The following is a 24,643-nucleotide window of genomic DNA, read 5'->3' on the forward strand; positions in this document are numbered from 1 at the left end:
TGTCTCAAAGACAAACAACACCCCGAATATTTGTTTTTAAACAAACGGTGACTATACAAAGCAAGTTGATGCTTTCATTTCATAGTTTAAAATTAAAAACATGTTTGTATCGGTAAAGAAGGACACGCACCTTCTTTTCAAACTGAATTTAGGGTTGGGTCTAACAAGTGTTAAACCAGAATCGATCGATCTAATCTCGACTGGTGCATCACTATGCTAATGAACGTTACAACACTGGCTTTGAACTTTGGCAGATCTAACTCTTACCGCGCATTGAAGATATTGTAAAACGTTATCTACCTATATTGAAATATAATCACTAATTGTACTTAACAATAACCTCATTGATGAATGTCTATTACGTTTCTTCCATGCCATATATGTTCAGTGTCTGTCGCTCGGCAATAAACAGAACTGGGTGCGCTTTATATGCGCAAATGTCAAATTGCAATATTGCTTCTTTTGATGAATTGCTTCGATGTGGTCATTTTAACCCCCTGATCAAAGCTTACATACCTAATAGATTAAAATCCGTTAAAATTTCTTTATTTTTCTTTTCTTTCTTTTTGTTTTTTTTTTGGCTCATTAATACTTTTTATATTTAAGTACGTCTGCATTATTCAACTACTCTTCAGATTAAAATATTTGTTTCCTCTTCCTCTTCTGTTTTCAAATCTCATTTCCTTCACATTTTCTCTGTTATGCCTCAGTACTATGTATTTTTAAGTACTTACTATTGTAAGTACTTATGGTTTTATAAAAATCACATTGTCACTGTATCAAACCTACATAAGTACCTCCACGCCCGTACGCACCGTGACAGGTCGAAATTTCAATCAAAACATCTCTTTTATAACGGCAATTTCTCATGACCTCAAAATATATTGAAGAAGATGATTATATAAAGAACCTACTTTTATATACATGGCATTGTATAATGTGTACATAAGCTCGTTCTTGGCTAAACACACGGTAAGCTTCACTAACGAGGTAGGTAGGTATTTGCGACACAAAAATACTGTCATTCAATGTAAGACTTCCGTAAGATAAGTGAAAAGTAATCATGACCATATATCATGATCATTGGGGAAATTGTGACAGTTGAGTCTTATAACAAAGTTGCTTTGTATTTTAGTAAATACATACATAAACTCACGCTCGTTATCCCTAATGGGGTGAGCAAAGCCACAAGTAATGAGAGACAACTTGCAGCCACTGTTGATAGCATTTGCGAATGATATGTACAGTCATGAGCAATATAATGTACCCACTTTAAGACTCTGTCGCACTAACATATTTGACATTTAGTGAGACTTACAGTTCAATTTGTCAAAATAGTTAATGTGACATGGTACCAAAGTGTATACATATTAATGCTCATGACCGTACCCGGATAATGGCAATAGATGCGCCACCTATTTATTACATGTGACTTATACATACGAGTAGCTGGCGAGGAGTGGATACTCTCTGCCTACCCCTTCGGGCATACAGGCGTGACTATGTAAACATTTTTAAAATGCTTTCATGCCTCGGTGCTTTAAGTAGCTTTTCGCACTTGCTCTATCTATCTCTTTCATGAACCTGATCATAACTTTATGGCCTAACAAACACAGTAAAAGGTTGCTTGCCTCGCTGACTACAACACTGGGCTTATTGAGATTAAGGACACCAGGCCTGTGTAGTGCAACCATTATGCTATTTTCGTCCTCAATTGGTCGTCGACCTTATGGAAAGCCTAAAAATTAAGTTTATAAGCACTAAACTCTGTTCAATCCAAAGTATACAAGGTCATGACATTGCCTTTGTTTTGAGTTTAAAATACTTAATTGTTGCATTCAATTATTACTTATTTTAAAACATCAGATTACGGCTGCAGAGGCGAAAAAAAGATTATCAAAATCGGTTCATAAACGACAAAGTTATCCGCGACGAAACATAAAAAAATATACATTCGAATTGATACCTCCTCCTTTTTTGAAGTTGGTAAAATGGGAGTAATCGGTATGGCAATGCAGGACGGACGGGGCAAGTCAGAGGGACTGTAACAGAGGGCAGCAGTAACTCTTTCCTTTAGATAGATAGATAGATAAAATACTTCCTCTCTCCTTCTCTTTCTCTTTCCTTTACTTTTTGACGGATAAGAAAATGACAAACTTAAAATAAAATTAGATGGAATCAACAGCATTATTATTACATTATTAAGAGAAAATGACATCGAAAAAAAAACTGACTCAGACGGGCCTTGAACCCGCAGCTCTAGTCAGATTGTATTTTCTCTTTGTGAGTTTTCCTAAACACGAGTAAGCCCCATAAAAACAAAAAACTAATTACTATTTCTATGTTAATAAATATTTACCCCTGAAAAGGTAAACTATAGAGAATGTCATACTATGTACCTATTAGCATACCTACGGCCTCCTATTTGTATACCTATAGTTATACAATAAATGCATTTGATTTGATTTGATTTGAAAATCATTTATTACCTTATTATTATTATTTCCCAGCTTTTGAAGTCGCTTTTATTTATTTTTAATTACTTTTTTATTTATGGAACTTGTCTTACTTGCGGACAACACAGAGCGTTGCTATTAGGTGCTTCCCTAAAAAAAAATGCCAGTTGTACAAAACCATTTTGAGCTCTACCTAATAACAACTTTTATATCCAATTTATACCCTTAAGTACTACATACAACCAATGAGGAAATGCTGTTAATTATTTAGCAATTAACTCTTGATGTCTTGACACCGATTTTTTTCTAATCTCACAGATTTCAGTAACCCAATATTTCCACGATTATCGACGTTTAAGTAACTTTTGGATTGATGGTAAGACGCAATCATATCTCTGGAAACGAAGAAAACGTTTGTATAGAAACTTTCAATAAATTGAACAATGCTGAACGTTTTTATTTTTTAATTTTTGTGGCACTTGGGGAGAGGATAAGGGTGGTTTTAGTAAACTAATCTCAGATTCGAGACTGCCCTCAAGATCATGTTAATGTGACAGTTCTTGTTGGCATTCCCAACAAAATTATATTGTTATTTAAGTGTGGCAATACTTGCCTTCTTCTTCTAGAATCTGCGTAACGTGTATCATGTGTTAAAACTTTAAAATATAAAACTAATAAAAGTGCCGTTAACAACATTGTCCAACTGTATTATTCCATCGAGCAGAGCATCGCCAACACCTAGATGCCCACAGTTCTTATATAAAAACAGGGACTTGAGCATGATCTTGAGGGCAGTCTCAGCTGAGATTAGTTTATTAATACCACCCTAAGTCTCTTCGTCTTATCGTGTCGATGGCAAACTAAATTGTATCGGCCCAAAACTTGGCAACAAGTATGGCGCTATCTGCAGCGCCCTAAGTCTTATTGAACCACTTCCAATGCGATTCTTGACAACTATGGAACTGATTTCTACAAAAATCGTATTAATGTTATGAACAACAATGTTTGTCATGTTTGGCTTGCTTCTCAATCGGGGAGCTCCGGTTTGAACTCCGGTACCGGAGTTGCACCAATGAGTTATTACATACGTCATCATCATCAGCCCATTAACGTCCCCACTGCTGGGGCACGGCCTTCCCTATGGATGGATAGGGAGATCCGGCCTTAAACCATCACGCGGGCCCAGTGCGGATTGATGGTTATAACGACTGCTAATGCAGCCGGGACCAACGGCGTGCCTTCCGAAGCACGGAGGAGCTCGAGATGAAAACTTTTTTTTTGTGGTCACCCATCCTATGACCGGCCTTTGCGAAAGTTGCTTTACTTCAATTATCGCAGACCGAGCGCGTTTACCGCTGCGCCACCGAGCTCCTCAACATAAGTACATAAACTAAAACACTAAATTCCACTTTGTGAGTTTGAATTCATGTTTGTTAGGTCGTGCGTCAGGATCGAAGCAAATGGAGTTCTATAGCTTAACTCGGTGGGAAATTCATTTTTAGATCATAGATAAATGACTTCACGTGATTTCCAGGATTTGTGCCCGGTTAATGGCAATAGGCTCGTTTCTTTATTACATGAGACTTAAACATAGTCGGCGAAGAATTGCTGTATATACTATAAACCTCTGCCTACCCTTTCTGAGAAACAGGCATGATGCTATGTTAGTCTAAACCATCAGCGGGGGCTGGAGTTCAAAAGCCGACCAGCATACCGTGCCATTTTTCTTCACCATCCCGAGCTCCAATACATAAAGTTCCTTCACCCTAAGGTTACCTGGTAGAAATTGCTGTTTATCTTATTCGTTTGTACATGTCCTTTGCTTAAAGAATTATAGAAGAAGAAGAAAGAAAAGAAAGAGAAAGTGGAATAAAGAATTATAGATTTTTGATTGATTGATTTTCTTAAGCTACTTTTACAATAATAACCATTCCAATGAACTCATTAGTTTACACGAGTGTAACCAAAACAATACACTATTCATTGCCGTTGATGATTTAAATGTTAAAACTTGTAATTGTTACATCAATAAATACTACAAGTCACTACTATCAGTAAATAAAACTGATTTGTCTTATGTTCATGGCAATAGGACCCTGTATTCCATAGCAATAGTTGATAATGGGACATGATGACGGAATGTTTGAATAGCTCTGTCAATAAACAAATCCAGAAAGCTATTAGTTACTCGTATCAAGTGAAATTATAGGGACTGTAACCTGGAACCTGACAGAGGGCAGCAGTAACTGTCAGAATTATTCAGTGGCCGAGGACAGAAGTCCTAGTACGGCTTTGATATAATATACGAGTATACTACTCTAGGCGCCATCCCACTCACGTCAGACAGGTTACTGCGGGGTGGAAGGCAAGAGAAAAACCACTGCCCTATTTTTCCCTACAAAAAGTAGCATGGAGAATGCTACACCGCGACAAGAGCTTAGCTCTTAAGGTTACTACTAATCATCATCATAACAAACAGCTTTTATCAATCCAGATAATCCATCTAAGTTCTCCCATATACGAACTTCAGCCACGAATTCACCATGTAATCTGATTCATAATCTACACATGACAGAATAAGTTTTGCTCCATGTCGTACCTAAATAGGATGCTCGTATCCTCTCCTAAAACTTGTAAATCACTCTTCTTTAACAATCTCTCCTGTCTTTCTCCACAGATGTCAGTCCGCTCCCAAAGTGATGGACACGCACAGTAGATCGGCGTCCCCGCGCGAGGCGTCGCGGCCGCAGCACCGGCCCCCTTCACCCCCGGGCACGCACTCCCCCAGCGCGCCAGCGTCGCCCACCGCGCCCGCCTCCCCAGCCCCCGCGGGCTTCGACAACCGCGGCTACCAGCACGACGACCCCAACCACAACGACTCCTTCACCTCCCACCAACAAAACGGCCACAAAGACCACCAACCCAATGGCACCGACCAGAAAACCCTCGAAGCCGTTAATCTGGAGCTCATCAACCTAACCCCCAAGAACGGCGCCAAGAAGAAAGATGTAGAAGTCGACATGAACGCCACCAACCCCTACGACGAGTACTTCGTGCCGGTCAACGAGCACAGGAAATACATGAGGTCAGTGCTTATTGTGGTCTAAACACACAAATATATGACAATCAGCTATTACAGCATGTTCACAATGGGATTACTAGGGTCGTGGTGTAGAAAAACCAATATCAGTGCTAAAACAAATACCACCCAAACCCGGAAACCCAGGCTTTAGGCAAGTACACTTAGGTCTGAGTTTGTCAGCTGAACTGAACTAAATCATTCATCAAAAACAGAAATTGAATCAGTAATAGTCCAGTATGTGCTTTCGGATAAACTCGACACTAATTTCGGAGAGCGAAATTTCAATCTAAGGATATTCCAAAACAATAATAAAGGTTAGAAATGAAAGACTTGAGTGAAAACATTTTAAGAACTTGATATTTTTTCATCTTTGTCTACATTTACCATTTAATCAAACGAAGCGCATCTTGCATAGATACGTATTTATCTGAAACAATTTATATAAAACAAATGCCATTTGCGTAACCAGAACACAATCGCTATTGTATTACTTTCTTTTCTTGCGTGAAATGTGAAATAAATAGTTAATTGACGTGTCTTATTTCTTCTTGGAGATGACTAAGGCAATTTGTTTACTGAAAATGTTATAAACAACAACATTTGCCACGACGAATTCAGTCATTTGTTTGTTCGCGAGATAACAATGATATGTTTGTCTGTATCGAAGACACCTTCTGTTGCAGACTACGCATACTTTCCACTCCTGCGTTGCATTCTTCTGGCAAGTTGCATTAGACCAACAAAGTGCAGTGAAAACACTCGTTTAGACCTCTTATTTACTATTACAAAGTTACGAGTCAGTACTTGTATGCAATAGTGGAGTGACACCGAATGATTATTAGGGTTAAAAGTTTAAAATTAAGTGCAAATGTCCGATCTTTATTCTTTGGTGTGGCAAGGCAGCGAGCACGAAAGGAGCAAGTATGTTTTTCTTTTTTCTTTTTGCGTAGCCTTTTAACTCAGCTTTAAAATACGCAACCAAAAAGTCTAACCCCAAGATAAAATAAATACGCATGTAGGTATTGCAAGCAAAGATATGCAGTCAGTTTTGGTGTTTGTGTAAAGTAATAATTATGTTAATACCCTTCTAACAGCCCAAGGAAAGGCACCACAGTTTTACTAAAACCTTTCAAGCAAATAATTTAAATAACTCGCCAGTCACAGGCGTCACAAATCACAAATTTCCGCTTCGATGACAAGTTATATTTCGTAGCCATTGTCCTTGAAGTCCAAAATTAAAATAGCTGGTTCTTAGAAGTGGTATAAGCTTGCGAAATAGCAACATAAACGCGAAGACCAAACAAAATTCTGTATAATCTGGAATCTTTATCTTAAGATGGGAGATTCCGGTTCTTGGCTGAAGTACATTCGGAGAATTTTCGGGGTAGATGTTAACATTGGAGTTTTTACAGAAAAAAATAAATGTGTGAAATCGTTGACTCATTTAATTCAAAGTATTATGAATAGACAGAGAGCATCTACCATAGGGTACATAAGCCTATTTCGATAATACCTCCTAAATATCTATATCTACATTGCGTATCACGTTTAAGTACCTCTCCACGGTTATTGATCCACCAAATATCCTAAACGACTTCCCAAGAACAGCTTCTCCACCCTTCAGTAAATTTTCTTCACAAATAATTACATAGGAGACCCTAAAACACAAAACTCTGCGTCTCTCTTATTCCTGATCCAAAAATTGGGATCTTTAAAGAACAAGAGGAGCGAATGTTGCCGCGGGTTGCTATGTCTTGCCGTGGGAACCAGGCAGTTCCCGCGGGATATCTGGTTGCAAATTAACCATCTAATTGCCACTGTTTTGTACCTCGGCACATGTAAAGAATGCTACGCAACGTTGCTGTGTCCTTAAGGTTTAAATTACGTATGCCCACCTCCGCGTAAGGAGTAAGTGACTTTACAGATAATAACATGTTTCTTACCTAATATTAATTAGTCTTAGGGTGGTATTAATAAACGAATCTCAGCTGAGACTGCCCTCAAGATCATGTCAATGTGACAGTTGTTATATAAAAACAGGAACTTGAGCATGATCTTGAGGGCAGTCTGAGCTGAGATTAGTTTATTAATACCACCCTTACTGTGTATTGATGAAGTAAATAAATTGCGAAACTTATGATCTGTCATATAATTAACATAATTTGAACGTACCTTTAACAAATGCCAAAGCCCTAATTTGTAAGCGCACGGTCTTAGCAAGTAATTATCATATTTTATCCGGCAAGTCTGTATTATCTGTTGAATACGCCTGCCATTACCACATTCCACTCAAATCACCTTTTACTTAACCATTCAACTCGGATAATACTAGTTATTTGTCCGTTTTAGTACAAAGTACCAATTATAGGTCTGTTCCATTGTCAGCGATTAAACGATAAGCTGTGAACTTCCCGCGGCTTATGCTGAATGAGGTCCTCTTATTCGGGACGTCCACTGTTACCAATATGATAGTTTCCTACTAGTCAAGTCAATTACTTTTTACTAAACGTCTAAACACGAAATTACATGAATTTGTATTGAAAAGCAACCTGTGACGTCACAGAAAAACGGGACAAAATGTACCACTTATTATTACATTTCTCTTTATTAAAATTCATAAATAACCTAATAGAAAAATGAAAACGTTTTTTGTCATCTTTTGATCTGTCATTATTTAGTAATCAGAATGTCATAATTTATCTTTGACCTAGGAATCTAGCCAATTATTGTGTATTTTTTGATTTTATAGTATTGTTGTTATGTGTGGCGTCCTTTAATATTAAATTATTCCTATTCTTCATTGGGTATGAGATTATATTAGGTGTTCTTTCGAGTGAAGACAGTTTTTTAACTTCTTTAAATATTTCTAAATTTGAACAATCATGGGAAATAGGCGTGAACTTATGTCTATGAGCATAGCGTGAATAGACTCGAGTCCTCGCTACTCGCTGGTAGTGGAACAGCTCCATCTTGAAGTATCAATTACAGACAAGTAGACAACTGACCAAAGCGCGGCCCGCACGAAGATGTCACAGTATTTTTTACCATTTTTTATACCTTTTCTTTTACTGATTTACAATTCCCGTTAAAAGTAATCTATTTGACCAGAAACATTTCATTGAAATCGTTTTGATAAGCACACAGAATATTAAATCATACTGATTCAAGAATTTATAAGTTTTAAGAAAAGAAAGTAGTATTATTTCTTATTCTATGCAATTATGGAAGACCACTCCACTTACCTACCCTGGCGGGAAATAGGCGTGAGTGTATGTATGTACTTATTATCTAAGTAATTTTAAAACCTTTTTCGGCGGATAAGAAAATGACAGGTATACTTAAAATAAATTTAGATGGTGTGTACTGGAATCAGCACCAATATTTTTAAATTCTTAAGTAAGTAAAGTAAGTGAGTAAGTAAAATGTTTGTTTTTCATAAAAATACAGAAAATATTGGTACAATAAAAACCCCACAAAACCAATTCCTTGGTTTGTCTGTGGGAGTGGAGTTCGCTTAGTTATTATATTTTAAAATACTTACAGTTAACTTATAGCTAAGAGATCTTTTGCATAAGATGTTTTAATAAAGATTTACTCACCGAAATTATTTATATTGCACTCCTGACGTATAAACCTCCCTGACTAAAAACAATGCTACTTACCTACTGTTTAAAGTGAACGTGTCGATATCCAGTCTCTGTCGTTAGATAGGTATAATTATAGATCAACCTTGTCGTTTTGATAGTGTAACTGAGACATACAGCCTTCACCTCAGCTCCATATACTGCCGGTTGATTATACAAATTAACAGAACCGGAAATTAACTTCAAATAACTGACCTTAATAACTTATTGTTCAAAATCAACTTACTTCGTTCCTACGAAGTCCTACGCAACTTTAAATTATAACTTCGACGATGTTCTTTAGTTTCTTGGTGAGAGCCCTCAGCGCTCCCCATTTGTCTGGCCAAGTAGTTAATGCCATCTGCAATAAGTCTTGTCAAAAAAATATTTTGAGTAGGTATTGAAACCATTTTCTTATGTCCTTCCGGTAGAAAAATAAAGTAACCCATGACACCAGTGTTGGTGAAATCGGTCATTGAACTCACAGCCACACACATACTTAAGTACATATTATAATATCTACCAACATTTTTCATCATGGGAGACAGCATGCTAAGCTGATGTTTTGTGATCTCCAAATTTAAAATAACGAATAGACAAAACTGGCCATCATTAAGGTTTTCCCTCACCAGGAGCATTTGCCTGTAATGTGACATTTTATGATTCGATTTTGAGCACTAAGTTACAATTATTATTATTATTGCGTATGGCAGACAAAAATAAAATATCCTTCGTGGATCATATATCCAGCTGAAGCTCCAGAAATAAAGGTTGACGGATGCGGCAGAGACTTGGTTAAGTTACAATACTTACTGCATATCTGCTTATTTAGCGGTGCTCCTCCCTCACCGATGTAATGCTCGGATCTGTAACGTTACATTACAGGCTCAGTGAGGGAGCACTTTAAAAGGACTCAGCAAAACCGGAAACTCCTAGCAACACGCTTAAAATACCTCAGCAACGCAAAACGTTCCTCATTCTGTATTCGTCGATGGCGCTTGACGAATACCATAGGGTACGTTGATGACATTTGATTAGAATATATTTACAACTCAAGGTCATGTGTTTTGATGAATACATAATAAGTAATCCTAATATCACATTAGCCGTTTTAGTGACTTAGATTCAAATAGGACATTGAAATTTTTGATGGTATTTAGAAGATACGTAACTAATTGTGATTGGAAACACTTAAGGCAATCGATCACGGCTACATTTACCAACAAAATGGACCAATTAAATGTTATTTATTTAGTAGTTCAAATAAAATACATAGAAATATATAGCTACTAGTCAAATAGAGGAGCTCGGTGGCGCAGCGGTTAACGCGCTCAAAGCAAAGTTTCGCAAAGGCCGGTCATTGGATGGGTGACCACAAAAAAAAATGTTTTCATCTCGAGCTCCTCCGTGCTTCGGAAGGCACGTTAAGCCGTTGGTCCCGGCTGCATTAGCAGTCGTTAATAACCATCAATCCGCGCTGGGCCCGCGTGGTGGTTTAAGGCCCGATCTCCCTACCCATCCATAGGGAAGGCCCGTGCCCCAGCAGTGGGGACGTTAATGGGCTGATGATGATGATGATGAGTCAAATCAGTTACTTTTTACTAAACGTCAAAACGCGAAATTACTATGGGATTTGTTATTCTTATTCTATGACGTCATAGAAAAACGTGTCGGACTTATTATTATGTTTTTTTTTATTAAAATTCATAAATAAGTTAAATAGAAAAATAAAATGCTTTACGTCAGTCTTAAATCTATCGCTATTTAGCAATCAGAATTTGATAATTATCCTTGACCTAGGAAACTACCCAATTAAGTACACAGTTTTAGAATAAACATAACATGAGCTCACGACTATATCCCAATTGTGGTTGTCAGATGTACATCCATCGTAAGATGTTCTACGTACCCACACGTCACCGAGCTTTCTGTTAGACGTTGGTATCGCCGAGCCAACTGTGTTAGTGAAAACTGCACTTAAGACAAATTAATAACTCATTGGTGCAAGTCCGGTAGGTTCGAACCGGCGCTGACTCTGGCCAAGTAGTTAATGCCATCTGCGGCAAATCTACAATAAGTCACGTCAAAAAAAAAAAGAACCGGCGCTAACCGTGTGAGAAACAAGCCGGTGTACAGGACTATTAAACCGAAGCGTAAAGATCTTCCCCTGACCTACGATCTCTCCAAATATCTCAGTAAAATGCTAATTACATTAACTGGTCTCATTCACTTTCATTCGACTTCAATAGCCGTCAATGACGTCACTTGGCTCATTATATTCAAAGTTACATAACCAAACCGCATTCTGGTGAGTGACACGGCCAACCCACATCAGAGTGACTCGGTTGACACGAGCTGGTCTGGTGGAGTATGGAGTAACTATGTCACACCACCCACTAGATAATTTGTTTCTGTCACGATTGGTATAGACAATACATTTGATATTGTCTTTATAGTGTGAGAAACTGTAGCCAAATTCTTGCCTTAAACCAAGTCTACTCAAAATAAGGCTATGACTTGAGCCTTGTGTGCGTTTCTTAATTATATATACTTAAGTACGTATTTTTTTGTTCTTATTAGTTAATCAAAGTCAGTGTACTTATATGTGTCATAGAAATGTGTCTTCAACCCCTACGGGGGTAAAAAAGCGTGACAAAATTTGTATAAAACTTCTATAGTTACACGCGAGCAAAGTCACGGGTGTTTTTTTGAAGTGACTTATTGTAGGTTTGCCACAAATGGCATTAACTACTTGGCCGGACAAATGGGGAGCGCTGAGGGATACCCGATACAAAATTTAAGACAACAGGCCTGAGGGTGCCCAGTTGGGCGCGAACCTTGGCTCAGGGCAAAACTCTGCTCAGAACGAACCTCGGCTTAGGGCGAACCGCGGCTCAGGGGAAATCGCGGACAACAGCTAGTACGTGATATAAAAAACTTGAATATTTCGTATCTGCCAGTAACCGACGTACTTCACAGTCAAGACATAAAAATTTCAAGCAATTTCCATACGCGCGCGGGACACGCTAACTGTCATCGTGAGTCGGAAGTGGCGCGCAAGCCGTCCGCCATCACGACTACATTATGCAACCACTACACACGATGCACCTGCACTGCACCCAAAATATTCATAATGAAAGTTGAACACTGACAGACGCTACTGGCACCTGCAGACACATCCTAATTTTAAGTTATATCCGTCATTTTCTTATCCGCGGAAAATGATTAAACGAATGAATAACCAGGGCGAATAAAATAGGCATCCCGCTCATATGCAACAAACATGTTTTACATTATTTTTCTTTCTTTCAAAAATGACATTACTCCGCCACCATCGTCCATCTTTCTCGTCTTAAAAATAACCATAACAGACAACTAACAGTATCCGTTTTACCTCTGTTAATTACTTTCAAAGCCTTACCCAATACCGCTGTCCATCTGTCAATCGAGTTGTTTAACACAACGTTGCATCATCCAATTGTTCACAAGAAATCCTCAAGAAAGTTCTTAAAAGAATAGTTTTAAAAACAACAAATACATTTCTAAACTATTTCTTACTGTCGAGAAAGTGTGCATATTCAACACATCGAAACAAAGCTGCAGAGTAAAAGAAATGCAAAACAAAAGTGACAATAGACAAAGGCTGACATACGGGCACGCGTGAACACTTCCTTTAGACTGCGTTTCCATTGACGCGGAGCTGTGCGGAGATGAGCGGAGATGTGCAGGAATCGACCAATCACCAGAAGGGAGAGAGTGACAGAGCGTCTTCGTTTTTCGCTGTCTCGAACGCTATGATTGGTCAAATCCGCACATCTCCGCTCTTCTCCACCCATCTCCGCGTCAGTGGGAACCCGGCCTTAAGGTTGTGGGGGAATGGTGACGGATAGCGGGAGACTGAACATCATGTGAATTGGTTTTATATGTTTTAAAGCATTTAAATTTAACAGAGGCCTTAGCTAAGTTGCAAACGATTATGTCAATCCAATATAAGGTGACATTTGAATCCCATAATAGGCTAGTTTCTAACTAGTCAAATCAGTTACTTTTTACTAAACGTCAAAACATGAAATTCCTTTTGAATTTGTATGAAAAAGCACACTGTGACGTCGTAGAAAACCTTGATAAAATGGTGGACTTTATCGCGTAAATAAGTTACTTAAATAGAAAAAAAAATGTTTTTCGTTAGTTTTAGATCCGCCTATATTCACAATTTCATAATTTATCTAGAACCTAGTACACGACCCAATTGTTATCACTGTCACTGTCACTCACTAGATGCTAGGTACCTATTGTCATAATCATTTGCAACTTGGCAAAGGCGCCAGCGGCTTAAAATATGCATAAAAAGACACGGTCGTCCCGGCGGGATCGCGCGGCAGGATCGGCGGGATCCTATACGAACCAGATTACTTTGGACTTTCTCTTTTTGTGAGTTACACTAATCATGGGATTTTACTAGAAAATAAAAAACGATTTATGAAAACTACTCATCGTGTCGTACAGTTTATACTTGTATACAGCCAGGCTTTCAAAGTCTTACTACAATCCTGCCGGCGGCTTTATGAAAACTTATTTGCATGGCATGGCATACATTAGCTTTTGAGCGGTCGTTCGTAGAACTCTCATAACTAACGTAAGAAAGATGTACCTATTAGTGGCGGCCCTAGCAAAATATTTAGGTTCTTCTTCTTCTGTCGTGTGGGTTGTGAGATGGAGTACCAACCCCATCAACCCTGGTGTCAGGGTTACTATTGAGCCACCAAAGGCCCCTGACATGGCTCATGTAACGACTACTTACTTACATGAGTAAGTAGTAACCGGGACCAACGGCTTAACGTGCCTTCCGAAGCACGGATCATCTTACTTTCGGACAATCAGGTGATCAGCCTGTAATGTCCTAACCAAACTAGGGATCACAAAGTGATTTTTGTGATATGTCCCCACCGGGATTTGAACCCGGGACCTCCGGATCGTGAGCACTACGCTCAACCACTGGACCACGGAGGCCGTGAATAATTAGGGGGCGCGAGACCTCAAAGTGGCACCCCTCAGCCCCTTAAAATACCAATTTTTTCGATTAGTGTAGGTACGGCCACCGAAATTTACCTATTTTAATTTTTTTTTATGTTGTTGACGGCTACCTGGTATGAGTTTTATGTGGCCGCAATCTAACCCGGTAAAGTTTTAGTTTCCGGGTGGACCAGTCTTGGTTGATTTTGGCATTTCGGCGCCACAACCCCAGCCCATTTCGGTGCGCACGCACCGCCCTAGGGGCGCCACTGGTACCTATTTATTATTTTAGGACGCTACAGATACATACTGAGTGGGTACACTGTAATGTACAGTGGGTACACTGTAATGTATCAGTATCTATCTGTAGGTATATCTATATCTGTTGCGTCCTAAGGTGTGTGTTATTGTAATAACATCACATTGACACAAGATAAAGAACACACAGTAAATGGACATATAATAATATGACTAAGAACAACCCTTATTCAAAACATAATTGTTTAGAAGCCCTGTTAATGCATTTTTATAAGAATCCTATTATGAACTTCTAAGGTTCATAGTAAAAAAAAAATTGAAAACTCATTTTTGTTTCCATTCATACTTGAATAACTTAGCTTTTAAACGAGTTTGCTCTTGAATGGTATCCGAAGGGCGACCGTAATTTACGGCATTTGGACCCCACACGCCGTATGTTGAGGAACTTATGCCTATTATTTTGCATAATATTTTGCAGTTGTAATACTTACCATGGATGAGAATGGTTCGCTTTAAATTAAATAGGTAATAATGTTTTTATTTTTCCATATTAAATGTACGAATTATGAAAATCACGATTCGTTACAAAATCGCTACGCCCATGAGGGCTTAGGCACAATTGAAGAAAGGCGGTACAATTGTCAATGCCCTTCCAACAATTACATAACAACTGTGGCAAATGTAACATGTTATGTTACAATTGTTACACCATAACTATGATCTTTATGTACCCTCATTGTCGCGTGGCGTGCAGTGGAATGACACGGTGATATTTTGGTCCATTCAACCGATACTACGCGACAATGACTACGCGTTGGTTCACAAACATTGGATAAGTGGATGCACAATATAATTAACAAAGCTTTGGCATGAAAATAGCAGCACTAAAAGATAATTTAAACTAAACAAGAACGACTATTTTGGCCAATTAATATCGAATTATTGCGTTGACAGCGACTCTCCGAACGGCAATTCCCGCTACGGCGAATCTCTTTACAGCGAGTGGCTTGACGTCGCGAGCTAATAATTATGATGAAGGACAATGACCGTAACTGTATGAGCCCCCCTTCCAACAGATACTTTATTTATTCATTTAATAAACACACGTAACAGGTTACAGACAAAAAAAATGAAATAATACACTTTTTGAGTTCAGACTGACTACGTGAGACTTTATACGTGTAATTTATTCATTAGTGTCTTCATTAGTGTCTATAAAAAAACTACCAATTAGTTTTAGCATCAACGTCCACGGGGTTTAGAAATAAGTAAAATAAAACAATGATGTACCAGGAGGTATCCAAAATCATACTAAACCCCGCGTATTTCGAGAAAGTCGCCATAGAAGAAAAATATTAACTCAAGACGCTTCGAATGAGATATGCTAGAACTCATTGTCCTTTATTCAAAGACTGTCCATAAAATACGGAACCGTTGGTCATCCTAGACACTATCCAATACCCTTGCACAATGAGTTCGGTGATCGATCACCCACGCGTGGGAAAGTGGGTCGCAGCCTCACAATACTAATGTTTTTAAGGATAATTTAAGAAATGGCATTGTCATTCCAACTTAAGAATCATGGTGAATGCGGATGGTAAGAACTTTATGAATTCAAAAGCTTACAACAACTTTTTACATAAGTAAGTATGTATAATTTATGAAAATACAAATTGCATTTTGAATCTTTCATTAATTTCATGCCTTGCTTCAGTATATGAATACTAAAGCAAGCGTTTCAGCGGGTGACCGCTGAAAATAATACCATAATTATCCAATCGTAAATCTCATTCTTTTTTATTAACAGAACAACTTAACATCACGCCTGTATCCCCGATGGGGTGGCAGAGATGTATAGATCTATAACAAATGTATACACCTATGTTTTTATTATTTGTTTTTCAATTTCATCTTTATTTTATACTAGCTGGTACCCGCGACTTCGTCTGCGTACTTTTAATTTGAATGTTAAGGATTATATTAAAGGAACGGTATAGATTTGGGTATTATTTATTTATTATTTGAGAATTGTGGAGACCGAACTGAATGCAGCCCGCGAGATCACTGCGACCTTGTCAGATCTATTGTGACCTAAATCCCTACATTTAAAAATTCTCCTCTAGACCGATCCGTTCGAAGAGATCCAACGTCTTTTTGGGAGAAAGTTGCACGACTTCCTGGGGATCCATTATGTAGTCCCCAAGTGTACGGCTTCTACTATGTATGAGAGCCTCACAGCTGCACAGCAAATGTAGTGGCGTCTCATTTTCCCCTAAACAGAATCTGCATAAAGGAGACTCGGTCAGCTCCATTCTGTGTATGTGCTTATTGAGTCTGCAATGCCCCCTTATTAAAATCCTAGCCTGCCCCCTAGTGAGAGTAACGATTTCTGATGAGAATTTCTTAGGAAAAGGTCTAATCAGCTGCTTCGAATGTTTCAGGCCAACTGAGTTGGGCCAAAATTCCTTGGATTCATTTCCTAGTCGCACCCCCAGATGATATCTAGAGGTGCTTTTCGAGATCCCGCAGAAGGGTTCGGGTCCGATTAGACTTGTTCCCGATCTCTCTCTCCGAATCCGATCCGATCCGAATTTGAGGCCCCCAACTTATTCAGACTATCTATACACTCTAGAATGAGTAATGAGTCTACTTCAGTCGCCGCCACTGCCTTAAGAGCAGCCTGGCTGTCCGACAGTATGAGAATGTTACTGTTCATGTTCCCCAAATTTTGGTGCACACAATCAATGATGGCATACATCTCAGCCTGAAAAACTGTGGCGTGTGCCCCCATGTTGGTTACCCTCTTTCGCTTGGGGTACTTATATACCCGCCCCTGAAAGCCCATCTCGCTTAGAGCCGTCGGTAAACCACACCCGATCCGCACTGGGAAAGGGCGAGGGTAGAGTTCTAGACCACTCCTCTCTCTCTGGTATTACCACCTTGAAGTAACTCACAAAGTTATGAGTCCCGACCATGACGTCTGAGGGCATCGCCATAACCGGGTCAGTCATAAGGTCCTCTTTGAGTTTTCTCATGACAGTTGATCCCCATGTCGTCTTACCCCTTTCCTTAGCTCGGAGCATAGCGAGTCTAGCTTCCCCGATTATGTACAGATGGAGTGGACGCAGGTTTAGCAATAGATGCCTTTTTGAACCATACTGCACAGCCGTACGCAAAATATCCCATACAAACTTTCAACCCCTATTTTAACCTCTGCATCCCTTTTTTTCGCAATAAAGGCCTATGTTCTTTCTCAGGGTCTAAAGATTGTCTGTGCCAAATTTCATCAAAATCGGTTGAGAGGTTTAAGCGGAAAAACGTAACAGACAGACAGACAGAGTTACTTTCGCATATATAATATTAGTAGGGATTCCCTAAATTATGGCGCCTACCTACCCTCTAAGTTAGAAAAGTGATCAAATACTAACTTGAAGTCTTAGTAACACTCAGTTTAAAAAAAAAAAACATCAAAATCATTTCAGTAGCTATGGCGTCATGCGCTTCTTGACACGACCACGCTAGATTTCCGCGGGAATGAAGCATTTTCCCGCCGTAAAAAGTAGCCTGTGTCCGTGCCTAGGATCCTATCTTTAAATAAACCACGTCTTATAAAAATCTGTTCAGACATTAAGGCGTGAATGAGGTAAACTTTTAAAACAAACGATTAAAAATCACTAACTTAATTAGTTTTCTGCCTACTGCCTACGCCTTAAGTGCGATAGCATGAATATTAATAGCCCACATCCTTTTCTAGGTAGGTGGGTACTATCTATCACCTAACTAACTTTCATTAAAAATCCGTTCAGCCGTTTAGGCATGATAGAGCAAAACTCCCAGCAAAAACCATAAAAAATCACTAACTCAATTCAGTTTTCTACTTACTTCCTACCCCCTAAGTACGATTACGTGATCATTTTGATCTTATATCCGTTTTTAGGTAACCATCTATTACCTCACTAAATTTCATCAAATTTCGTTCAGCCGTTTAGACGTGAAAGAGCAAAAGTCCCAACAAAAACGACAAAAAATCACTAACTCAATTTAGTTATCTGCCTACTGCCTACCCCCTACGAACGATGGCGTGATTATTTATAGCCTATGACCATTTCTAGGTTATCATCTATCACCATAACAAATTTCATCAAAATCCGTTCAGCCGTTTAGGCGTGAAAGAGTAACAGACAGACAGACAGACAGACAGACAGACAGACAGACAGACAGACAGACAGACAGACAGAGTTACTTTCGCATTTATAATATTAGTATGGATGTACATAACATAGATATGAACCGAACATTGTTTTGAAAGTAGGTTGGTACCTAGTTCAAAATGCTGAGAATTCCACTTGATCTGGCCAGTTTACATTCTTTCACACAACACGAGATGAGTTTACGAAGGTTTCACTTTTGCATTCCACTTGCGAACAGTTGCCAATATGGCGACCGTACTAAATAAGAGGTCACGTCACAGTCGTCACACGTCACACTTGCTACTAGGGCTGAAAGTTAAAGAGGTTAAGATACTTCTCAATGGATCTAATAATTATTTGGTAACTACTGTTAAATAGAAAAGAATTGTTCGACCTAACATCGACTGATATGTGCTATTATATATGTATTATGATTGGCATGAACTAAATATTTTTTTTATTAGTTCTAGACAAGCCTTGATAGATGGGGCTGGAATAACAAACTTTGTTAAAGGCCCAATATAAAAGAAAAAACATTGCATCGCCAAACTTTATGGTCCTCTTCATACACATAGAACACGATGTTTTGGATTATTTTGGTTTTTCAATAAGTAATTAAGTTACGTGTGTTTTTGATTTTGAGTTACTTAAATAGAAAAAAAGAATACCTAGAATAGAAAGAATAGAAATAGTTTAATAATATGTTTTTTATAAGAAAATGTTTTTCGTTAGTTTCAAATTTTATATTAAATTACTTTTCCTACTTACATGATTACTCCCGATGTCGCTGATTAGTACTATCGTAAGCGAGTAACAAACATATTTTATTTACTATACTTATTACCTACCGAATCTTATGCTCGAAAACTTTATTCAAAATTTAATATTCCAACATTTTCTTCTAAAAATAATTTGACACAGTTTTCTAATATCTGGTTAGTACTCCCTAGCCGGCCGGGAGTATTGTTCCTCCGGTATGTTACGACGTGGGGGGAGGGGCGGGTGCGCTGGCGCAGGAACAAAGCGCGGGGCATCGACCTCGAGCCCGCCTGGACTCGGCTGCAGTGCCTCACATTCGACTAAATCCAGTAAACTCCTACCTATAGGCTGTTATGAGTAACCCAGCTATGCCATGGATTGCAAACTTTGTCATGATGAACCTTTCTTATCTTTACGCAGTCATTTTGCGACCAAGTAAAGATGCGACGGTCCGCGAAGGCCCGTGATGCTATATGATTAGCGACGAGGTTAATATAAGATCTAAGTGTAATAATATCGCATTGTGATAGTCTACTATACATATTTCTATTCTGGACAAGCTGAGACTAACCCAATATTTTTTCTAGACGGAAAAGATAGAGGTCCATTTTCTAAAATCCCTTCGAAATGATTTTTTTCGTCTCGGAAAATTGGTAAGTAGGTAGTTCTTTTTTAGTGTTTTGCTTAGATATCTATTAGACACGGACTAAAATACCAATATAAACCAAATCATCTGAATCTGGGGTAGGTAGCAGTACTTAATATATTTTTTTTATCTTATGAATAACTAAATTGAACTGAATATTCACAGTCACACATACGTACTTAATTACCTACTTATTTAAATTTTTACTCTGAGGTTTAATGGAAGGCATAAAGAATAAGAAGGCTCAAAAGAGGTATACTTAGCGAGCAACGTGCTCAAGCGCATATTGTGCGGCGCCTGGGTTATGATAATACAAGCTGACATGTCGCGGTTTCCTTGCTCAAGTAGTGCGGCCAATGTTTACTTGTAACACACACGTTTGTTGTTTATACTTCCCGTTACTTAATACGTTATACGTCTTACGTTGTTTACAGTGGTACATCACTGTACCATTCCGGGGAAAGGTATTCCCAAAGTGGTAATGTTCCCGTTGTAATAACTCTTTAGTAGTAAGGACACTAACTGCTTTTCTTTTTCAAACTGTTCTTTCTCTTCTGTCGTTTTATCTGCCTAAAGGTTAGGTATTAAAGCTCTTTTTAAATAAGTTTTGCGCTTTTCTACATACACATACATACATAAACTCACGCCTATTTCCCACCGGGGTAAGCAGAGACTATAGAATTCCATTTGCTTCGATCCTGACACACTTCTCTTGCTTCTTCCTCATCATCATTGTTCTCAAACTGGGAACATTTCCGGGAACGGCAGATCACTGATTTTTTATTTAAACTTCTGGATAAAATTCAGTGTTACGTTCTTTCCGAAGCACGACATGTCTCAATTAAAGCGAACACTGTCGCGGTCATCTCGCCCCTCCACAGACTGACGCCAAGAATTTATTGTGGGATAGGGCATGAAGGAAATTATTATTTCTTTACCTTTATAACGTTTCTTCATCTTCTCTTTCATAGTTTCATACAACATAAACTTCTCTTTCAATGCACCATACGTAACTACACCGTACAAAAATAGCTTTGTTCATTAATTTCATGATCGGTAATTCCGTCAATTATGTACATAATCCGGGAATTTCGCCCTACGGCCCAATTCTTTCATAGTCAGCATGTACTGTAAATCTGTGTTGGCCAGAGGTTACTTCAACAACAACAAACCACTTCACGAATAAGGAAGCAAACTCAACCCTAACTTTGACCTTCAAACAATTTAAAGTATGCCAGAATATTTACATAGGTGCAACCAATATAACATCTGACCTCGCGCGATTTCGTTCCTTTTGCCCTTATGCCGAAAGAAGATACTACCTTGGCCGTTATTTTCTATGAGTGCAAGTACCTATCTAGTGAAATGGAAAAGTTCCGGAATGCAATGGCATGTTTGACAATAGATGGTAACACAATACCAGTTGGTTACGGTAAATATTTAGTGTTCTAAGCACGTAATGTAGGTACCTACTTCTAACGGTATGCATCTACACTATTCGAGCGCACAAAAGAGAATTTGGTTGCATCTCCTCTGGAGTGGGGAGTAAAATAAAAATTGATTGACGTATTCTGAAATGCTCACGTCAGAGAGGATGGAGAGGAGGACAATAGGCTAGTTTCCAACTAGTTAAATCAGTTACTTTTTACTTTAACGTCAAAACACGAAATTACTATGGAATTTGTATAAAAAAGCAATCTGTGACGTCATAGAAAAACTTGATAAAATTTCGCACTAATGATTAAATTACATTTTTCTTTATTAAAATTCATAAATAGGTCAAATAATAAAAAAAACGTTGTCTTTATTTAGTACTTAATCAGAATTTCATAATTTATAACGTTCCATTTTAGTAACATTTAAACGAGGGTAACTTCAAATTATTTATATTGCTTCTTTCGATATTCGGTGAGAATTTGATTTTGATGTCAGTTAGTTAGTGTAGTGTAGTAAGTAAGCACGCGTTACCGTTGGAATATTGAGATGGAACCAGGAGAGTCACAGAATCTTATAGGGAGCCAAGATGTTTTGGAACAACAGAAAAATGATGTAGAATCGTACGTATTGTGGTTAATAATTATTTTCTCGTAATTATCGCCCGGGAAAGTGTTTTACTGTTATACATGTGGTTACAAACGTGGAAAACTTCAGTCGCCATGAAATAATAAACTAATGATCAAATTCCAGTGTCTGACCACCGAATGTACCGAAATCGTTTAGGAAACTACGTCTAATCTAACGTCATTATCGAATTATTTAAATAAGGGTCTGCTACAAGGGCATTATGTAGGTATCTTATGTATTTTTATTTTTTAAACATAAGTAGGTATATCTTTCGATTTGAACCTGGATATTCTTGTTGTCGTCCTACCTTGTTAACGTCCATTTCGTGTTTGTAATGTACTTATAGTACTTGTAATGTACTTAGTTAATTGCAATAAAGAATATTTAATACTACAACAAATTTCTTCTTGTTTGTTCTTTTCTTGTATCTCTTCGCGTGTATTGTGTGCAATAAAGAGTATAATAATTGTTACAGAGGCGAAAAACTGTACGTAACGGCGGACAAACGCGGCGAGAAGGGCGGGTGCCGACGACCGCTGTGCTGGACGCTGCTGGCGCTGGTCGTCGCAGCCATCGTCGCGCTCATAGTGCTTGCTGCCAGTAAGTACCACACCTACCCTCCTACCATCATATACGGTAATCGCACTACCCAATCCATCCGGATCAACGCGTCAGGACATTCAGGAGCAGGGTGATAAAATTATAAATTTTGTCGAAATCGAAAGTTTACTTTTTCCCTAACATGCGTGGCACGTGATTTTGTTCGTATTTTGGCAGAACGACATGACTTATTTCGGTTCACAAATTGGCACCAATCGACAAAATGACATAATTGTATCGTCAGAATCGATAAAATGACCGTGACAAAATTTTATCACGTTGCGCATGTTGGCCCTAAAGGTCACGTCGAGATTGGGAAAATCGACGCTAATAGACTAACTCACAGACTAAGTAGAGATACTACGCATGACTAACTTGAGATCGTGGTTACCATGGTTACGCCCCGCCGATTTGCTATTGGACTTCACGATCCTGATCGCCGCGCCCGTGACCTTGACACATCGGGTAGGATGGATTGGCAAGTGTAATTAGCGTTTTAGTATAGTGTATGCAAAATTGTGTTGACCAATAAATGTATGCTGAGTATTAACTTACCGCCCATGCGGGAAGGACGTGCTGTGCATAAAGTACCAATGTGCAGATGTTAATGTTACTCATACCCATGGGTACCCATTACCATATTAAGACACTACATAATAATAATACTTGTTTGAGAAGGGCGGGTGACGGTTGTTAGAAGTAAACTAATACTATAATATATTTATCTTACTTTCACGAAGGTCTTATACTTATCATTAAATGCACAGCACAGCAGCAGTGCTACCAAAGTTGAGTCGACCATTATAAGTAGACGGCGATACGGCTCACCACCTAACGTTGCAGAGAGCTCGGTGAGATGTGGATACTTAGTTCATCTTATGATGGATGTACCTCTGACTATATAGTTGTAAGCCTATGCTAATTTTTAACATGACGCACTAAAAAAATTTTTTTTCGTTTCCAGCTGGAATCCTGTTCGCGAACACGCCGACGCCACTGGATCAGTACAACACATCGTTGTCGTCAGCGCGAGCGCTCGGCGGACTAGGCCACGACCACGGTGCACACGACCACTACAACATCGACCACGACCACAGCGCACACGAGCACAGCGCACATGACCATGATTTCTCGGCTAATGATGATAGCGCCCATGACCACAGCAATCATGCTGTGCCTGGCCAGACCTCGGCGGAGAAAGACGCTGAAGCAAAAGATGTGAATGTCCCCATGGCGGATGATAGCAATGACATGTCTATTTATGGTAAGTTCCTGGGTAATATAGCGAGTACGCTCGGCGGGCTACACCACGACCACTACCACCACTACATACGATAACGACGACATGGAATTTTTAGGATGAATAAAATGAAAAAAATATAAAGTTCGATAAAAATAAACAGCCTCCGTGGTTTAGTGGTTTTTGCGTTGGGCTCACGATCTGGAGGTCGAAATCACTTTATGAGACTGTCCTTTGTTTGTCACATTGAAGACTTGAATCACCAGATTGTCCGAAAAAGTAAGATGGTTTCGTGCTTAGGAGGGCACGTTAAGCTGTTGGTCCCGGCTATTAGCCGTAAAACACATTCACCAGCCCGCAGTAGAGCAGCGTGATGGAGTATGCTCTATAACCCCTCCAGTTGAGGCTGCTTATGTATAAAAATAAAATAAAAACAATATTTTCCCTATTCCAGTTCCAAGGACAGTTGAAGGCGAGCTCAAAATAGACAACGAAGAGTTCTCGTCAGTTCTACAGGACCCGGAGAGCGAAGAGTTCCGCCAGTTCAACGAAAACTTTGGCAGTGCGCTCAAGAGAGCTCTCTTCGATAGGAATATGCTCGAGGCTGGTGACCACAAGATTGGAGTCCAGGTCGTTCAAATCAGGTGAGGATCTGATGCCCTTTGGACAGTTTTAGGTCTTGTCAAGTAGAACGAAGCGCTCTTTCGCCTAC

The 24,643-nt window shown here is 38.9% G+C and overlaps 1 protein-coding gene across 3 annotated transcripts in view; it reads left to right on the forward strand.

The window, feature by feature from the left end:
• The window catches only part of LOC126382055 (reticulon-4-like), a 96,526-nt gene that overhangs the window by 66,842 nt on the left and 5,041 nt on the right, over nucleotides 1-24,643 (forward strand). For 2 of the 3 annotated variants that reach the window (XM_050031742.1, XM_050031743.1), the window contains 4 exons: nucleotides 5,134-5,541; nucleotides 22,567-22,691; nucleotides 23,656-23,955; nucleotides 24,386-24,575. In XM_050031742.1, coding sequence (XP_049887699.1) covers nucleotides 5,156-5,541; nucleotides 22,567-22,691; nucleotides 23,656-23,955; nucleotides 24,386-24,575 — 1,001 coding nt within the window. In that variant the 5' untranslated portion in view covers nucleotides 5,134-5,155. Of the gene's footprint in view, nucleotides 1-5,133; nucleotides 5,542-21,973; nucleotides 22,085-22,566; nucleotides 22,692-23,655; nucleotides 23,956-24,385; nucleotides 24,576-24,643 lie in introns of those variants that run through there. The other variant, XM_050031744.1, reaches the window with a different exon arrangement.

The sequence above is a fragment of the Pectinophora gossypiella genome, chromosome 3, assembly GCF_024362695.1.
Source record: "Pectinophora gossypiella chromosome 3, ilPecGoss1.1, whole genome shotgun sequence".
NCBI lineage: Eukaryota > Metazoa > Arthropoda > Insecta > Lepidoptera > Gelechiidae > Pectinophora > Pectinophora gossypiella.